The sequence below is a fragment of the Nestor notabilis genome, unplaced genomic scaffold (genome assembly GCF_000696875.1).
Source record: "Nestor notabilis isolate BGI_N333 unplaced genomic scaffold, ASM69687v1 scaffold3492, whole genome shotgun sequence".
Taxonomy (NCBI): Eukaryota; Metazoa; Chordata; class Aves; order Psittaciformes; family Psittacidae; genus Nestor; species Nestor notabilis.
The window spans coordinates 22,310-41,266 of record NW_009916811.1 but is presented as its reverse complement, the minus strand read 5'-3'; the positions used below and the strand labels follow the sequence as shown (position 1 = coordinate 41,266).

The 18,957-nt window shown below is 40.6% G+C and overlaps 1 protein-coding gene across 1 annotated transcript in view; it reads right to left on the bottom strand.

The window, feature by feature from the left end:
- The window catches only part of LOC104413689 (protocadherin Fat 3-like), a gene marked incomplete at both ends in the record, with an annotated part of 85,214 nt that overhangs the window by 48,359 nt on the left and 17,898 nt on the right, over window positions 1-18,957 (bottom strand). The window contains 4 exon segments of the mRNA XM_010024754.1: window positions 7,541-7,774; window positions 9,715-9,868; window positions 10,855-11,051; window positions 18,144-18,957. The exon segment at window positions 18,144-18,957 is cut by the window's right edge and continues 30 nt beyond it. Of these exon segments, the coding sequence (XP_010023056.1) occupies window positions 7,541-7,774; window positions 9,715-9,868; window positions 10,855-11,051; window positions 18,144-18,957 (1,399 nt within the window).

The following is an 18,957-nucleotide window of genomic DNA, read 5'->3' as shown; positions in this document are numbered from 1 at the left end:
TACTTCTTCCCATCTCAGTTGTCTTTCCCTGGCACCCCCTCCCAACTGTTTCAGCATTTCCTGGTAGAACATGTTTTCCAGACCTCTGATCTTTCTTTAAACCTCCATGTAGTCCACATCTTCCTGGAAGTGCTGTACCCAATACTTGACACAACCTTTCAGGTCAAGATTTGCCAACACCAAGTAAACCAAAAGAACTACTTCTGTTTTCCAGCATTACTCCTGTTTACTTATGTCGTTAAAATATTTGACTTTTCATACTGCTATGAAAGTGTAAACACACATTCAGCCTGTGCTTCACCATAATACAGCTGCTTCTCCGCAGTTCTGCTGTCCAGCCAGTCATTACCCAAACAACACTTGCTTATTCTTGCCTAAACACAGGATTTCACATTTATCTTGATGACTTGGATTTATTTTTCCATACCACTTTTCCTACTTTCCCATTGTTAAATCCCACAACTCCAACTTTGACATTATCCAGGGTACTTGCAGCCCCTTTCTGCTTTCTGACATCTAGCAATACAGATCTTACGTATACTGAACCATCCAGGAATGAAGATAAGAGTCAATGCTGCACCCAATACCTTTCTTAACTCATCCCTCCAGTGTAACAGTCATTACAAACTCACATGAGAACAGTTTTATGCAGACCATAATTCCCTAGCTTGCTTATAAAAGTAACACGTGGTACAATGTCAAAAACCTCACTAAACCTAAGCTGTACCACTCTATATGGCCTCTTTGCATGTTGCATAAGGAATCGAGATTGGTTTGATGACTTCTGCTTGCTGAACTTGCTGAACACAGATTCTTAGTCATCTTGATACATATATACTCATTATCTTAATGCAAGTTGAGTGGCTAAGTTCCCTGACTACCTGTATGAAGCTTTAAAAATCTGGCCATTTGACATCTCCTACAATAGGGTCATACAGACTGACTGCTAACAGGATTAGGTCTTCTGTGTGCCTAGGCATGGGAGGCAAAATAAGCAACATGAAGTAGAACTTGTTTAGGCAGAAACCTAAGCTTTCTATCACAATCCCCAAACACCTTGTTTGTTTACTTCTTAACACTAAGTAAGTCTAAGACTCCACAGAGCCTATTAAATTTTATTTGGCAATTTTTCAGGAGGCCAATGTGCTGTTTCTCTGTATTCCTAGAAGTGCCTCTGCCTTTATTGAGAAGGCAAAAGCTAGGTTTTCTCCTGAACAACTCACTGGGTGAACCTGGCCCTCAGGAGTCCCCAGGACTGACCAGCCCACCGGGAGAAGTGGGGCATTGCCCTCCCATATGGAACAGAAGTCTAATGGTAAGGACACGTTTCCAGGAAGGAGGAGTACAAGAGTACATTGCCATAGACTATTACTTTTCATTGAATAAGTCCTGGGGGACAGAGCCCAAAACTCAATTACCTGCCAGGCTACAGAGCAACACAGCAATGTTCACTCCTGTCTTCTGTAGGAAAAGGAATTAATAGTTCAGGTCTTCCATATCTTGCATTAGTGCACTAACCCCTGGACTATTTTAAAAGTCAGTGAGATGAAGACATAGGTAAGGATATAGGAAGCTCCATGTATGTTTTAAAGAGAATCAGCTATCCTCTGCAAAGTATCTTCTAACATTTGTTTTAGAAAAACTCAGACAATATCCAGGAATCATCTAGCTAATTTAGCTAATGCTGGATTGCCCAAGTTATCTGCCTATTAGCTGTGGGGTTTCAGTAAATCTTCTGTGCTAATATCTTTGTTACTCTTCTTATTCATGTTTCAATCCCTGTTTTCTTCTTTTCCAGATCCTGAATGCCCAAAAGTTTCTAGATCCATTTTGAGGGACCTGCCCAGCATAAACAAACAAGCTAAGCAGAAGTTTGCTGTATATTGGCTTTGCCAGCAAATGCCAGAATCAGTATCTACTTCACCATTTCTATGATTTTGTTACTTGCCATCATACATTATTCAGAGAACTGCTCTTTAATCAAGTTGTGACTGTCTGACACTTCTGCAATCCCACTTGGCAGCACTTTACCCTTCCCCGAGCCCAGCTGTATGTGCAACAAGCCCAGTTGCCCTAAACCTTCCAAGAGCAAAGGCCACCACTGATAAGCTTGAAGTCTATCTCTGATAGATATTTAATTTTTATTGTTTTAACGGTTTCTCCATTTTTCCTACTGACATAAGAAGAAGACAAGAAGAGAAAGAAGATATGTTTGCTGCACCACGCTCCTGGAGGGAGGTACATGCCAGACTGGATTGACTGAAACCTGAAGAAGTTATGTGACCATTCTTCCCTAGGAAAGACACTTCTTATTGCCTCAGCACCTGCTTTATGAGTGCACATGATAAGGGTTTGATTTTAGAAGCCTTTTTGACAAAAAAAGTCTTTATTGAAACATCGAAATCACTGAGGTCAAACCTCACGGGGAAATACCGGTTTTGTCACAGATGTCTTTGAAATCCAAGATAAAAATTTCCATCAGAAGCTGAAGGAAAATAGTGCTTCTTCCCCACATTTGCCAGGTTGCCCAGCCACTCACCAGGCCTATGATGGGCCACAGTTTGCTCCCCTGTACTTCTTGGAGGAGTTAGGGAGCAGATGTCTGCTAGTGAGAAGGACAAACAGCTTCTCCAGAAGGGCTGAGTCCCTTCCATTGCAGCTCTACCACTTTGCGCAAAAGATGGGAGTAATTAGCTCCCCACACCAAGAACCTGACTGATTAGAGGCTTGATTGATTTAAACTCTCCAAATTAAACAAAAATGCACTAATCAGATGATTAAGAATCGTTCTCACAAATCTTGGTCCAAATAATATTTAACTCTATGCAACTCTTTAAAAAACACAACCAATTCAACCACAACTGACCTATGTAACCTGGCTGCAGAAACTTACCTGTAGGAGAGCCTCAAGTCTTACCCTGGCTCCCTGACTTAAGCTTTCAACACCCTATTTTTTTTCCCCTCATACCACCTAAGTACCAAAGCTTCAAAAACAGAGAACAAAGCATAGAAAACCAGGGTCATCATTCAAATCTCTCCACCTCCAAACTAGTTGAACAGGGGTTTTTTTGAACTGGCAAATAAACCTCACACTGTTCTCATTCTGCTGTGAGGCTACAGCAGAAGCTGGGAAGCTGTAATTCTGGGCATCCTTGCACAAAAGTGACAAAATGCTTTGACAAAAGTAACACATTGGTTATTTTTCTAGGTTGCATTACTCAATGCTATTAAATCTGCTATTAGATACGGGAGAGTATTTCCCCAAACTACAGTTTCTGCAAAATCTTGTCTGACAGTGATTCTTCGCTGAATTATGTCCAGCTTGGGAAGAACTGGCAGTCAGAGAGGGCATCGAGTGTGGGTTTGCTGCCTGTCTGCACTGCTCTGCCAGTCACCAGGTCACAGTGAGGATGTAATGCTTTTGACTGTATCCACAGTGCAGGTATCCGGTTATTCAGAGGGCCCCTGGGGTGCCCACACTGCACAGCATTCAGCGAATATATCCAAAAGCCATCTGGACACAGTCCTATATAAACTGCTGTACGTGGCCCTGCTTGAGCAGGGTTGTTGGGCAAGATGACCTTCCAGAGGTCCCATCCAGCCTCAACCATTCTGTGACTGTGTGAACCCTGCAGCATCACACCTCTGTATCCACAAGCCCAGGAGACACGTTTCTATCAAGGCCATCCGAAATGCATTACCTCCATCTTCTCACCATGCACATCACTGTGGTCCTCACCTTCAGCCCACAGCGAGGGCACTTCCTGACTCATTTGCTGTTTGTGCAATCTGCAGAAATGGGGCAGGGGAACACATCATTCCTGTTGGGAAGTGGACCGTGAACTGTGACAGATACAAGGCATGGACAAAACTATGTCAAAGAACGGGGTAGCTTGCAAAGGAGGATGACCTGGCTGGGCAACGGAATGGGTGCAGGCCTTTGCTGTTTGGGGTGTGACTGCTATTGAAGGAAGAATCAGATCAGTCTCTGAGATACTCCTAGACCTGGGTTGCCAGATATATCCTGCATACCAGCTGGCTCCTTGCAGGCTGCATGTCACCACACCTCCTCTGCTATGTACTTGTATGGGCCCAGGGCTGGAGAAGCGGCAAGGGAGTAAGGGAGAACTGAGGACAGAGCAGGGAGGTCTGTGCATAGAAGGGAACTCCTTGAAATCAAACAAAGCCCACTCCTGCCAATTTTTGTCTTCCTACATGCCTGTGTTTTCTTGCACATTGGCTGCATGCAATACAAGGTGCTGGCTCCAAGACAACCTAGTCCATCTATACTAGTTGGTTGTTCAGGGAATGGGTGAGGACCTGCACACGGAGGTACCAGCCATGGCTTGACAGGATAACGGAGAGGCTGGAAGGCAGCAGTGGCAGGCAAGACAGAGCTGGCTGACAAGGTTGTTCCTTCTTTGAGCAAAATTAGAACTCTGTATTCATCATAAACCCAGAAAAAATCAATAGGTCAGTGAAGTCACTAAACTGACGGCAAATGTGGATAGTGTAGAACTGCCAATGCCCCAGTGGTGATGAAGAGGACTGCAGAAGGACAGATGACGCACTGTTCACATTTAGTACAGTGAATGCTCCTGCCTTTGGTAGACTACACCATCAATCATCATGGAAATAGGCCTGAGTATGGAGGTCATTCACAAGGCAAAGCAGCTGGAAGTAAGTCAGCACTTAACCATCACTTAAAGTACTGCTGACCTTGGACTATGTTGTCATTCATTCTTGTATTCTGAGAGTGAGGCCACAACACTGTGCATGCAGAAAGCACGAGCAGCACTGGAAATGAATATGCACCTGCAGCTCTGGTTTGGGCTTCAGGTTTAGTTTGAAGTTTATAAATCTTTTAATGTGCAAGCCACAAAGTTCCACGTAGGTTTTCTCAGTGCTACTGCTCTAGCACAACCCCAATTCTTTCAAAAGGGCTGACTTTGCAGTTGTCTGATGGGTTTGCTCAGATAATTACACCTCAGGATTCACTCAAACTCATCTCATGACTTAATTTGAAAAGGATGGAGTAATTTGGCACTTTGATTTGAAGACAGTGGGAGGTGGAAAATCCTGTGAACTTCTCTAAAACACTGTAAAACCAGCAATTTCCTTGTATTTCTTAGTTTGTACATTTCCAATCATGATGGTGATGAGTTTGCAGGAAATAGTATCTTGTGGAAATATCAAGAATTTCTAATGGAAGCAGGGTGAGAGAAAGAACTGGTTGCCCAGAGAAGCTGTGGCTGCCCCATCCCTGGCAGTGTTCAAAGCCAGTTTGGACACAGGGACTTGGAGCAACCTGGTCTAGTGGAAGGTGTCCCTGCCTGTGGCAGTGGGGGCGGAACTAGATGAGCTTTAAGGTCCCTTCCAACCCAAACCATTGTATGATTCTATGTTTGTTTTATATTAAAGTTACTAATATGTGTTAACAAAGGGACATATGTACATTTTCTCTCCTTCATGTGATCGTTTAAGTTGAGATACCTAGCTACCTGGAGGGGTTATGTAAGCTGATCTTGTGTGCTACTACAGTTAAAGCCATTCCCTTCTGTTGAATACTATGAAGAAGAATCACATCTCTCCTTCAGTGTCTCCATCTGGCACATCTAGTTTCTAAGCCTGTATCCAAATTACAAACATATTAAACACAAATTTATGTTCCACTCCTGAAATTTTTCAGGAACTTCAAGAGATATCGAAGGCACAAAGCAGATATAACACTATTTTCCTGTTAACTAGAAATTGTCTTAACCATCCAACCGCATCTAACCACAAAACTCAGTTTTATGTTAAATTGTGTTTTGTTGCAGACCACAAATTGGCTTCTCTCAGGTTTTATCTCAATGGTTTCTATACATATTCCTATCCTTACAGCATATGCCTCTTCAAAGTCCAAAGCAGAAGAATATGCAGATTCCAAGACTGTAAAATTTCTCCTGAATGTTAAAAATTGATTTCTATGACTATTACTGATGTTTTCAGAATAATGCTCTACAAAACCTTACAGGAATATCATAGCCCATTGGGAATATCAATAATACAGTTTTCTCTCTGATGGGAACATTACGCTACCTGAACTCATTCAAAATGCAGCAATGGGGAATCAGTGATTTTAGTATGGACTAACAAACAGAACAATAATTAATATAAAATCTAATTTTAGAGACCAAAGTCACTTTCATATGATACAGTATCTTGTTTGATTTTCATGTCTAATCATTAAGGATATATAGAGCTCCTTCCCATTCATCACATACATCCTTACTTAGTTTAAAAAGAAAGATGTAGTCATTAGCTCATTATTTTAATTCTGTTTTAAATTTTTTTCATTGTTAACCATCTTATTATGTACAGTTGGTAGCAACAACTTTCACTGCCAACTTTTTATTCTAATTCTTTCTGTATCCCCTCTCTCCTTGAATGTCATCTCACCTATGAGAAGAATGGTAATTAAGGCAACAGTGGAAAACAACACCACTGGGTCTTCACACTGTTCAGTAGTTTACTACCAGTAATTGGCTTTTCACTGCAGGACAGTATCATAATTTTAAATTTGATTTTTCAACCAAGGCGCATAATGCAGCTTTTCATAGATACGTTAATGAATGCTTGCTGCTCCTTTACTGATTCTGTATATTTACATTATCAGCCTTAGTAACAACTGAGACATCCAGCACTCATTGTACTTAAAAAAAGAGAACATGAAATATTTAACATGAAATATTTTTTTCATTCAGTGAAAGGTCTGCTTTTCACGTGAAGTTATTCAGGCCACAGCTTTTACAAAACATCTCCAAAACCACAGGAAGAAAAAATAAACTATGGGATTTATTTATTCCAACCGAAGCGAATGTGCTAAAAAGCCCCATCTGATATTCAGTAGGTTTTGCCACTGTGTTATGCAAAAAACCTCCCCCTTTAAATATTTATAATTGGGCCCAGATTTCAAGGTTAAGGTCCCATATAATAAACTATCACACTTTAAAAGAATGCACAGTTAAATAACCAGAACATTTATAACATACATTCACAGTGTACAACAACAGCTTTACGCTAAGTTAACCAGCTGGAACAAATGGGAGTTATAGTGGTATAAGATTCTAGAAAAGATGTGATTAATCAGGTATAGGTGCCTATGGCAGGTAACTATATTGTTTGCATAAATAGAGGCATGGGTATTCAAAATCATGGCTCAAGAAAAGAGATGAGACCACTGGTGGAAAAAAGTTGGGATTTATCCCCAAAACTACCATTTGTCCCTAATCATAGCTATCACCCATCAAGACAATAAAAGACTACATGTTTCTGTGGCAGCTACGATGCTCTTCTGTTTGTAACACCATTCGGTCAAGCTCAGCCACGAACATTTTGAAGTAAAGAAACAGAAGAGGGAGAAATTGGGAGGATGCAGAAGTAAAAGGAGGAAAAAATAAGGAAAGGCAGAAATAAAAAATGCAATCTGTATTGCAATTCCATCAACCCACAGAGTTTTCCTGAACATGAATTATTATTCACAGCATTACTCACTTACCAACATCAGGATCAGTGGCTTGGACTCTTGTTAACAAAGCTTTAGTGGCTGTATTCTCATAGACACACGCGGTGTAGTGATCAGATGAAAACACTGGTGGGTTATCATTAACATCTTCCAAAATAAGATGGATTTCTGATTGGCAAAACCTGCCACCACCATCTGTGGCTCTGGCAACCAAGCTGTATGCAGGGATTTTCTCTCGGTCAAGAGGCGCCAAGGATTTCAGCTCACCTAAAATTGAGTAAAAGCAGCAGCATCGTTACTACTGTAGCAGCACCACTAATTCTAGATAGTGTGAGTAGCACACAAATATGTATTTCACAGGAGTAAAAAAGAGAAAAAAATAATCAACCTTGCTTATTCCAATGACTGGATTAAAAACTCACAGCAGTTCACTTCTCACTCTCTTTACCCAATGAAGTGAGCTGCCAACATGAGCACAGGGATGACACGCCACTCATGGTGGCCTTCGAGAGCCTACACCTTCACCTGTATGAACACCACCATGTTTTACCAAGACTGTCTTTCTATTACTTTCAATATTTACAGAGTCTGAGGCACAGAAATATCCGGAATCTGGTGACAATAGCCATAATGAACTCTGATGTTTTCTAATGCTACTGTTCAAAAATACCACCGACACCCTCCTCTCTTCTCCCCACAAAGCAATATCCAACCAGCTCTGAATTCCTGTAGATACCTCTGGCATCTCATTTGAAACAAACTTCTTATTCTCATACAGCAACAGGTATCATAAAAAACATTAACAGCAACAAAAAGCCATCTTACTCAGACTGTGAGAGCTTTACCCTGATCCATTTTCCACTCGCAGGTAACAATTGCCAAACTTTGTGACATCAACAAACAGGCAGTGCTAGTCAGAAGATAAGTTTGGGGTTAATTTTGTAAAAGGTGTAATTTGCAGTTAAATACAAAATTGGTTCTTGAAGAAGGCAGTACTTCCCCTTCCACACACTGCATAGGTCTCCAAACACCTCCTCTTTCATCAGTAACACTATAGAAATAGCAGGTCCTGCCTCCTGCTAGTCAGGCAGAGGAGGCATTGCACAGAGAAGGACTTAAGTCTATCATTATGGAAAACAAATTCCTAAGAATAACAGAGAGGTGGAATTTTTATTCACAGGAAAATGATTTTATTTAGCTTTACTTCATAACAACCATAAAATCTAGATCTTTATTGAGATCAGTATATTTTTCCAGACCAGCTGCCAAATGGACAAGAACTGTGCCCACAAATTCATTATTGATATCCTTTCTCCCCAAAAATATGTGTATTAAAATGAATGACTTTTTTTACAGGGCTTAAATGCCGATATATAGAGACCAAGGTGGAAGAAATGAAGTCTAAAGTTGAAGGAGGACCATGTCAGCATCTTCCCCTCTTTTGTACCAAAAAAATTCTAGGACAGATAGATGGAGGACAGAGACATGATTCAAGACAGCCAGCATGGCTTCAACGACGGCAAATCTTGCCTGAACAACCTAGTGGGCCTCTATGATGGAGTGACTACATCAGTGGACAAAGGAAAAGCTACAGATGTCATCTATATGGATTTCTGTAAGGCCTTTGAAACAGTACCCCCCAAACATCCTTCTCTCTAAATTGTAGAGCTACAGATTTGATGTGTGGACTGTTCAGTTGGATGGCCACAGTCAGAGAGTAGTGGTCAACAGTTCCATGTCCACATGGAGATCAGTGATCAGTGGTGTCCCCCAGCGGTCCATATTTGGATGAGTGCTTTTTAATATCTTCATCAATGACACAGACAGTGCTGTTGAGTGCACCCTCAGCAAGTTTGCAGACACCAAGCTGAATGGTGCAGTTGACATGCTTGAGGGATGGAATGCTATCCAGAGGGACGGAATGCTATCCAGAGGGACGTGCGCAAGCTTGAGAAGTGAGTCCAGGTGAACTTCGTGAGGTTCAACAAGGCCAAGAGGTCCTGCACCTGGGTTGGGGCAAACCCTAGTAATACAGGCTGTGGGATGAAGGGATTGAGAGCAGCCCTGACAAGGACTTGGTAGTACTGGTGGATGACAAGCTGGACTTGAGCTGGCAATGTGTAACCTAACTCTAGTTAAAGAAACTAGCAGCCGCTGATGGTGAGGGATTAAGACGACTATTCAGAAACATTCAGTTGTGTTCTTACCATTTTCTGGATCTAATAAAAATTTATTGTTCCCAGGACCATAGAGAGAATAGCGAATTTCACCATTGGACCCGATGTCAGCATCTTTAGCACTGATTTTAAGAATGACTTTGTTTGATGGAATGTCTTCGGGAAACAGTGCTGTGTATGCAACCTAGAGACAAAAACAAATGTAAACCATGCTGTAACAGTATTTTATAGTCTTTGCACAACCTTTACTTAAACTCTCTGTTGTGCATCTTTCTACATAGGAAACAATTTTTCTTTACATAACCCTTTCCTAGAAATTCAAATTACTGTTAAGCTCTGAGGTGTCACAAAGCCAATGCCAAATTATGACTCTTGAAAGGGCTTGTCTTAAGTGTTAAATGCAGTCTCATTTTCTGTCTTCCCTTTGTTTTACCAACATCCATGAAATGGAAACTTGGATGAGTGTGCTACCAAAGGGAACTGGTTTTATCACCTCACTCAGCAGTGTTTGAGGGAGATACAGTTTGTGATTCCCCAGAGTGGTGCTTGAAATGACAGTTGTCTATCAGTGATAATGTAGTGATGGCAATCATATGAGGATACACATACACACACATATATATAAAAGATACTGTAAGCAGTACTGTTAAGGGTTTCATCGTGTCTTTTCTTTCACAAAGACCGTTCTATTGCAGTAATATCAGTTCCTTCCACAGAATAAGCTGTGGTCAGGCCACACTGCATGCACACAGACAACATGAAAGCAAACTATATTCTGCCTTTTCCACTGGGTCTCTGGCATCTGGCAGGTTCAGGAAGGCTGGACTTAAACTAGACTGCAGACATTTCCATGTTGGTTGTGAAAGGAAAGCACATGTTTTTTGCAAGGGAAGAGTGGCTGCCCAGTGTTGCTTCTCAATGCTTCATTTTTTCCTAAAGCCAGCTCAGGCCACTGTGGACAAGACTCCTTTGCCAGCTTTATTAGACCATTATATTTCAGTTTGGCTTTACAGGACTGCTTTATATTGCAGCTCACTCTGGATTCTTTAATTAAGACCTTAAGGATGAAAACAGGCACCACCTGTGAATACCTGCAAATAGCAGGGACACCCATAGGAAAACCATCGCTTTCAATACACCAGCTGGCTGCCATGGGTGTTGCTAACTCACCTGTTCACAAACTGGACTGTTATCATTAACGTCAGTGACGGTCACTTCCACAGCAGCTTGGGTTACAAAGAGGCCATCAGTAGCGGTGATGTTCAGGTAATAAATGTCTTGCTCTTCCCGATCTAGGGGCCTTTTAACATAAACCTTCCACTCATTCTGAACCAGTCCCAGAGCAAACTTCCCTTTGGGATTCCCTCCTGCAATGAGGCAAGCAACACACAATGGACTGGGTGTCCCACCAGAGCTCCCACCTAGTTTAAACATCACAGAGGACCTGAAGTAAGCAGCTGTGATTTGTTTTACAGTGATCGGTGCTTTCAAACTCGCAGGCTCAGGAAATCTGTAATAAGATTACACTCCCTGTGTTTATTGCCCCCTGAACACCTCGTATGAAAGTGAACCAATAACTTTCAGTGGAAACAGAATCCATTTAGCAGAGCTGAAGATGATCTCTTGTTTAGTTCCCCGTAAGGGCAATCAAATTCAAACTGTGAATAATCAATAGTCCTCTCAGGCTGGTACAATTGTCTTTCCACTTAGTCTCGGGAGAGGATGTAATACACCGTAGCTCTTGTTACCAAGACAATTTCATTAGCTGTTGATTATGCAATCAAGGACTGGAAGTGGGTTCTATTAAGGAATCCTCTAATGAAAGCTTTATCATACAGCTGTGCTGTTCTGCTCATTAAAATTCCAGCTTTAAAAAAAGTTTACACGACACAGGAAGACACATTAGTATTAAATAGTCCTAACAAGAGGTCATTTGAGGAGCAGCTGGAAGATAAGCAGTAGAATTAGATCAAATGTAACTGAGAGTGAAAGCTGGTGAAAGGAGTGCAGGAGATGAAGCAGGACAGCTTTGTATTGTGCTGTAACACTGACAGTGAACCTGACAATGCTGCTCTTCCATATCATTAAATTGCCTGGTGAAAAAAGCAGGTTGGGAGAGGGAAAGTTTTGGTCCACATCATCCAAAGGAAGGAAGAAGGGACATGTCATATGCAGAAGGGTACAATAATCAAGGCGGGCACCGTTAATGTTTCTAATCTGAAACAGTACAGTTCCCTGCCTGCTCCATGAAGAAACCACCTTCAGTCACATTTCTCTGAGCCCAATCTCAACCCCCTGTCAGATCAGACATGAAAATCTTTTAAACCACTGTTTAATGTGGCTTAACCCCAGTAGGCAGTTAAGCCCCACATGGTTGCTTGTTCATTTCCACCTCCAGCGGGAAGGGGGAGAGAACTGGAATGGAAAAATTGCGGAAAGTTGTGGGTTGAGATAAAGTTGGTTTAATGGGTAAAGCAAAAGCCGTGTGTGTAAGCAAAGCAAAACAAGGAATTCATGGCAGATGTTCAGCTATCTCCAGGAAAGCAGGGCTCCATCACCCGCAACAGTTACTTGGGAAGACAAAATGCTATCACTACGAATGTCCTTCCCTTCCTTCTTCTTCCCCTGCTTTTATTGCTGCCCATGATGTCATATAGTATGAGATATCCCTTGGGTCAGTTGGGGTCAGCTGTCCTGGCTGCGTCCCCTCCCAACTCCTTGTGCACCCCCAATCTACTCACTGGTGGTGTGAGGTGAGGAGCAGGAAAGGCCTTGACTCTGTACAAGTGCTGCTGAGCAGTAACTAAAACATCCCTGTGGAATCAATGCTGTTTTGGTCACAAAACCAAAACATTGCCCCATACCAGCTGCTACGAAGGAAATTAGTTCTACCCCAGCCAAAGCCAGTAAAGCCAGCTACCCAGTATTGTGTGACCAGTGACTAGCATAACCAGGGTCTGTAAAAACATATCTGCACGTTTAATAGTTTAGAGCACTATAGTCATAGCAAAGTCCTGTGCTATAGAAACAGGACATAGAATAAGACATCACACTGCTCCACTGTGTGAACTTTAATTCCAGCTAACACACTACTAGCTCTTTCCCCATCTTATTAAGCTCTCTTGTGCTCTCCCATGCAGAAATGCAATCTGAGAACTACTTTCCATGTTTCTCATGTTTAAAAGTGGTATAAAAATATTAAGGGAATGCTTATTCTTTCTTGTAACAAGATCAAGAATGCAATGCTTTCTGGTGTACTTTTGCTTAAAAACTTGTTCAGGGTTCTGACATGTGTCATAGGATCTATCCAAGCTCAATGGAAAGACCAGGTTCTTAAACCTTCTTCTCTAGTACTTGTGTTGAATGTTTGAATAAATAAGTATTTAAAAATAAATCCAAAGCTGGATTTGTTTGAGCTTCCTCTGCTGTCAAGCAATTAGGTGTCACTTACTGTTGTTGCTTTTGCTGTCACAATTCTGTCAGTTCCCAGGGACCTTTTAACCAAAAAAGGCAGAAAAGATCTGAACTTGAAACTGATCTTAAAAACCAAGCAAGAAAGCCTAATTCTTTCTACATCAAAAAGCAGAAATGAGGTCACAGGCTAATCTATGCCTTCTTCACCAGCTACCAGTGACAAGATGCACTATTTTCTATTAATATGAAAACTAAGTCAGTTGAGACGGGCTGTGCAAATTTTTCTTGTTAAGTAAGTGTCACCATTTGTGCTATCTGCAACTGTGTCAAAAAAGCACATTGTGATTAGTAAGTTTCCGGAATGCGTTCAGATTATAAAAGAACCTTTACTCATACCAAGCCTAAACCTGATATATCAAGCCCAGTTTTATTTTGTGATCACAATACCAAGCAGGTCCGAATTTTCCCACTGAATTCTACAACATTATGCAATAATCATCAGAGGACTTGGTTAAACCTGGTTTAGGCTGTTGTCACATTTCTCCTACAGAGGGTTTCACATTGTGTCGATGTGCACTACAGGCCAGATCTGAATGCAGTCCAAGGCAGTGAGAATCCGTCCATTGACTTGAGTCTTAATGTGACTTCAAAGAAGGTAGAGCCCTGCTGACTGACATTAAATTCTCTCTATTCAGTTCAACGCCAGCATAAAAAAGCTTAACTCTCTTTTATAAAAGGCTGTAATCTTGTCATAGTGAGTTCAATGTTGTAAACCATTAATAAAAACGGTCTTAAATATTCTTATTTAGCTTCGTGATATCAATCAGTGCTTTCCTGTATATTAGTCCCTTTGTAAAAGGAAATGATTAACTGTCACGAATAACTATGAAGCAATACACTCCAGGTATGGATATCCCATTGCTAAGAAAAGAGGAAAGGTAAAATGTAATTAAAATCAGCTGGTGGCTTTTATAGCTGGCAGTAACACTAGCTTGAAGCAACTTTAAAATCACCATTGCTTTGTTGTTGTTGGAATGGCTTTTAAATCATACACAGGAATTTGGAGGACATGTATAAAAAAAGGGTCTTTGGGATCTCCTTTTCCACCCTTTTACTCCACTAGAAAAGGATCCATTTGAATGACCAATAAACCTGTGCAACAAGCAGCAAATGTGTAACAGTTGTATCTGCATGCGTTATTCATTAGTGCTACCTCTCTGTTTTATACTTTGCTGATGAAAGACAAAGGTGGAAGTTGTACTATAAAGTGTAATAGAAATAAGGAGATGTAAATACTAAAACACCATCAAGGAAATACTCTTAAAAAACCCAGAAAGGAAAAAAAACCCACACTGTGGCCCAGGGAACCATTTTCTAGCACTTACACATATGTCTTGACGCAGATCTCATTCTGCAGTGATTAATTAACTTTTTCACTAATATATGTAAGCAGATTCAGTTTCCTAGGGGCGTTCTAATTAATTAGTTTTTCGCTCTGAATAATGTAGCTTTTCTAAATGGAAACCTCCTGACTCCATGTATTAATGGATTCTTTAAAATCTTTTGGCAGTTTTCTTATGCTCTGCTTTGAATGTCACAACAGTGAAGTGCTGGCTACAAAAAAACACTCCAGTAACTTTTTAGAAAGGCTTTGAGGCTAAAAGAATCAGCATTATCTTTTATCTTTTGTTACTTGAAGTTTAAATAATGCTTGCCCTCCCTCCCTAGTCAGCAAATAGTACAAAGCCAAATCAAGCTCAAGTTTAAGTAAAGAAAGAAAACAGCCAGATACAAATGAAATGCAGAGACACAGTGATCCAAATCAAACAAATCCTGACACACATCATTACTAAAGCACACACAGAGGGATTTATAACAGCTAAAAGGGAACTGAAAACTAGAAGCCAACACTATCAGTTTTCACTGCAATGTCCCGATCTGGGACAGTGAACTGAATATATACTAACTTATTCATTTAGTTTCTCTCTTACATTTATGCATTTGTTTAGGCACTTTCAATTCCCAATTTGCATTACATAAACCCAGTAGGTTTATCCACCACTCCCAGTTTCAGATGTTGCATGTTTACTGAGCTGCCAAAAGGATAAACCCAATGCTCTTAGCTTTACTACCATAAAATTGCACACACTCTTCTTCAGCACAAGTCCTCCCCAAACACTGAAACACCCATTTCTCCAGAACTCCAGGATTTCAAATATAGAATAAAACCAAACAAAAACATCACTTTATTCATACAGGATAACCAACCCAGCAAAAAACCTCCTGTGTACGCCAGTTCTTTCTTCCAAAACACACTATCATCTGCCTTGTATTCAGCTGAACCAAGCTTGAACACTATTGTCTGTCCCTAGATTTATGTGCTTGATGGAGCCTAATTAACATCACTAAGGAATACAAAACACTTTATGGTACCAAAGTCTTAGCAACTGACTTTTTTCTGATGGCTTTTCCCAGTTTACAGCTGTTAAAGCACAGTAATATGTGGGTGGGTCTACACTGGCTAAACATCCCAGCAAAACATCATCAGAGCCCTGGGTTTAGCCAATATGCCTCAAATGATATAGGCAATGACCCCAAATGAGCCTTCAAAAGAAAACTCCTGTGCTCCCTAAGTGCATTTGTGTCATCTGCACTTCCTATTGATTTTCTATTAAGATTTATATATAGTGCTTTTGCTTTGTGAACATCTGCAGCTGCTATCAAACTACAAATAACAAAGGGTAAGTGCAAATTTTCCCCCCACCACTACCATCAAATACAGATGAAGCTGGATTTGAAAATGGCAACTACTTGACTGTAATCATGGAAACCAATCCGAAACTGAAGGACTTAAAACTAGAACATATTTATCCACCAGAATGCATCTACATCTTTCCAAAGTTGACCAGAAGACTGCAGTAAGTGTATTTCTCAAAAGAACGCAAAGGACTTTTCAGTGATCATGTCTGACCCAGAATGTTTCTTTCTTTCATCTCCTAAATGATGTTTTCTTTCCATCTCCTGTGTGCTACTTTTCTCCAGGTACATTTGCACAATGCTCTTCTTTTTAAGGATCTACATGTCCTTCTCATAATTTATTTTCTTCTCCTTTTTTGTGATTGCCCTGTTTTTCCTCTGAGTTCATTTATTATATTCACAGAAATTTCTATGGCACAAAATGCTTCCAGAAAGCCACAGCATTTGAATAATCATCTCACTAATATGTTTCCATGAAATATTCAAGAGCAGTTCCTGAGGTCAACTTCAGGTAAAGTGTGAATAGACTATTTTGTTAGTGAAACTATACTTTAATATGTTTTTACATTTTAATCAAAAGAACCTGATTTCTCCTTGTGTCCCCAAATTCAAAGGACACATTCAAAGACAGTAGAATGTTTGAGCTCAAACACTTTAGTAACTGTACAGAAGGTATTAGAGGAAGTTTGGGGCTTTGACATGTAACATTTTTCAGAAAGTAAAATACCAGCAAAATATCTGACATATTTTGAAATGTGACAGAAATTAAGGTACAAAATGATCTATCATTTTTGAGTCACGTGACAGTCATTACTCAAAAGTCCAGTTTTTGCCAAATTACAGCACAGGGATGTGAAGAAAACATGATTATGTAAATAAAAGCATAATTCATTATAAGAACAACAGAAAGATTTCAGAATCAAGAGAAAAATATTACCTTCAGCTAATGATCATGGTAGAGCCTGTTATGAACATGAAGGGTTTGCATTTCCTGTAGTATACTGGGATCCCCAACTCCTTCAAATACTACAAAATCTCTAGGATGAGGCACTATTTGTTTACTTTTAGATATATGGGAACTGAGGCAGTGGCAGCTAATGCACCTTGCCTAAAGCCTCCAAATCCTGTGCTTTAGCCACAAGACTATTTTTGTCTCTACTTCTAATATCCTACAACACATCACGCTATAAATACATAATCCTTGCAAACCTTTAAATTGATCCCAGACTTCCAAGTAAACAGTCAGAATGGTTGCTTTGAAATAATGCTACTTCTGATGTGTGACACGGGCAATCTATGACCAACTGGAATATCAGACCTCTCCCTACACACCATCCCACAGCCATTTCCAATCTGATAGCTAACAAAAGGGTAGGAGCCTTGCTCTCCAGAGCTAAATACATAAATTGTCATCCTAGGAGTTAAGTAATTTTTGCCCATAGTCTGCTTCCTACATGCAGTCTTGTGTAATTCTAATTCCATCCAGTGAGAAGAATGTGAATTTGTCCAATAATTTGGTTATTACTAGGTAATTAATGGTATCTCTTGGATTGTGAAGGTTGGAGGGAGTAAAAAAATTATTTCCTAATATAATCTATTGGACAATGCATATTGTAGGTAGAAAAATAACTGCAGCACCTCATCACTCATAACATACACAAAAGCCAGTCTGAATCTAGGAAAAAAGCATGATAATAAATATAGCACAACAGGAAAGAGCAATGTTACCACACTTTGAAAAATATGTTCATCATGAAATGAAAATTGCCTTGTGCTGTGTATAACAATGCATGGCAGCTGACCAGTGCTTCTAAGTGGATCACTATTTCCCTGGCCAGAAATCTGTGCCGGTAAGAAAAGACACCCTCTGCCCCCACTCCTTCCAATGTAAAATTCATTCCTCTCCCTCCCCCTACAATAATGGTATTTTGGTTGAAACATTAAGTCATGATGGTTTCCAAGCTGACACATCAATTATGATGGGTTGATGGGTCACGCTACCTTGCACTGCAGCAAATCATGAATCATTAATCTTGGAAAATAGAGCATAACATAGACAGACAAACACTCATGCCCTTTCCGTCTTTTCAGCCTTGTGAGTTGCTGCAAATTCAGTCCAAATTAAAAAAAAATAAGTAAATGAAATACATCAGAGCGCTATGGAATTCTCTGATTCACAGTGGTAATTTAGCTGAAACCCTGCTAAATGGTCACCTAAAACCAGACACACAGGCACAGTTCTTCAGTAAAGCTTGTTCTGGGAAAAAAGCATGCAAGTGGTTTCTTACCTGTAATATGGTAGCTAACCTGCCGGTTGACATCAGACGTGTCTTCATCCCAGGTGCTAAGAACAGCCACGACTTCCCCTGGAGGGTCACTCTCCTTCACTGACCCTCTGTACACATCATGCTCAAAGATGGGTGCGTTATCATTTATATCTGTCACAGTAACTGAGACCAAGGTGGTTGATGACAAGGATAAAGCTTCCCCCAGATCTGAGGCCACCACGGCAAAGGTGAAAGCAGGATCCTTTTCGTGGTCCAGATCCTTCAGTGTGCTGATCCAGCCACTGTTGCTATCAATGGTGAATGCTTCTGTGATCTTCTCCAGCTCTGATTCCACTGCAAGAGTATAGGTGACCTGCCCATTGGCACTCGAGTCTGCATCAACTGCTTTAACTTGCATGAGTTTTGTTCCTATAGGCATTCCTTCCATTATTATAGCATCATAGCTAGCGGTTTCAAACATGGGCTTGTTGTCATTTACATCCAATACCTTAACCTCCACATCCACAGTCAACACGATGTCTACTCTGTCTAATTGAATGGTGGCTGCAACTTTGAAGTGAAAAGCAGGATTTGCCTCATGGTCAAGTCTCTTATCCAGTTTTATGAGCCCCGTGTCTTGTTCTATGATGAAAACCCCATCTTTGTTGTTTTCAGTCAGCTCACCATTAACTGTGCTATACAAAGCACCCTGATTAGGCAACACATGCAGAATGTCAATGGTACTACCTATGAGGGTGTCTTCTGCTATGGTAAAAGAATATTGGGGTTGAGAAAAGGAAGGCAAAATAATTTCTGGGGGTAAAACATGTATGTA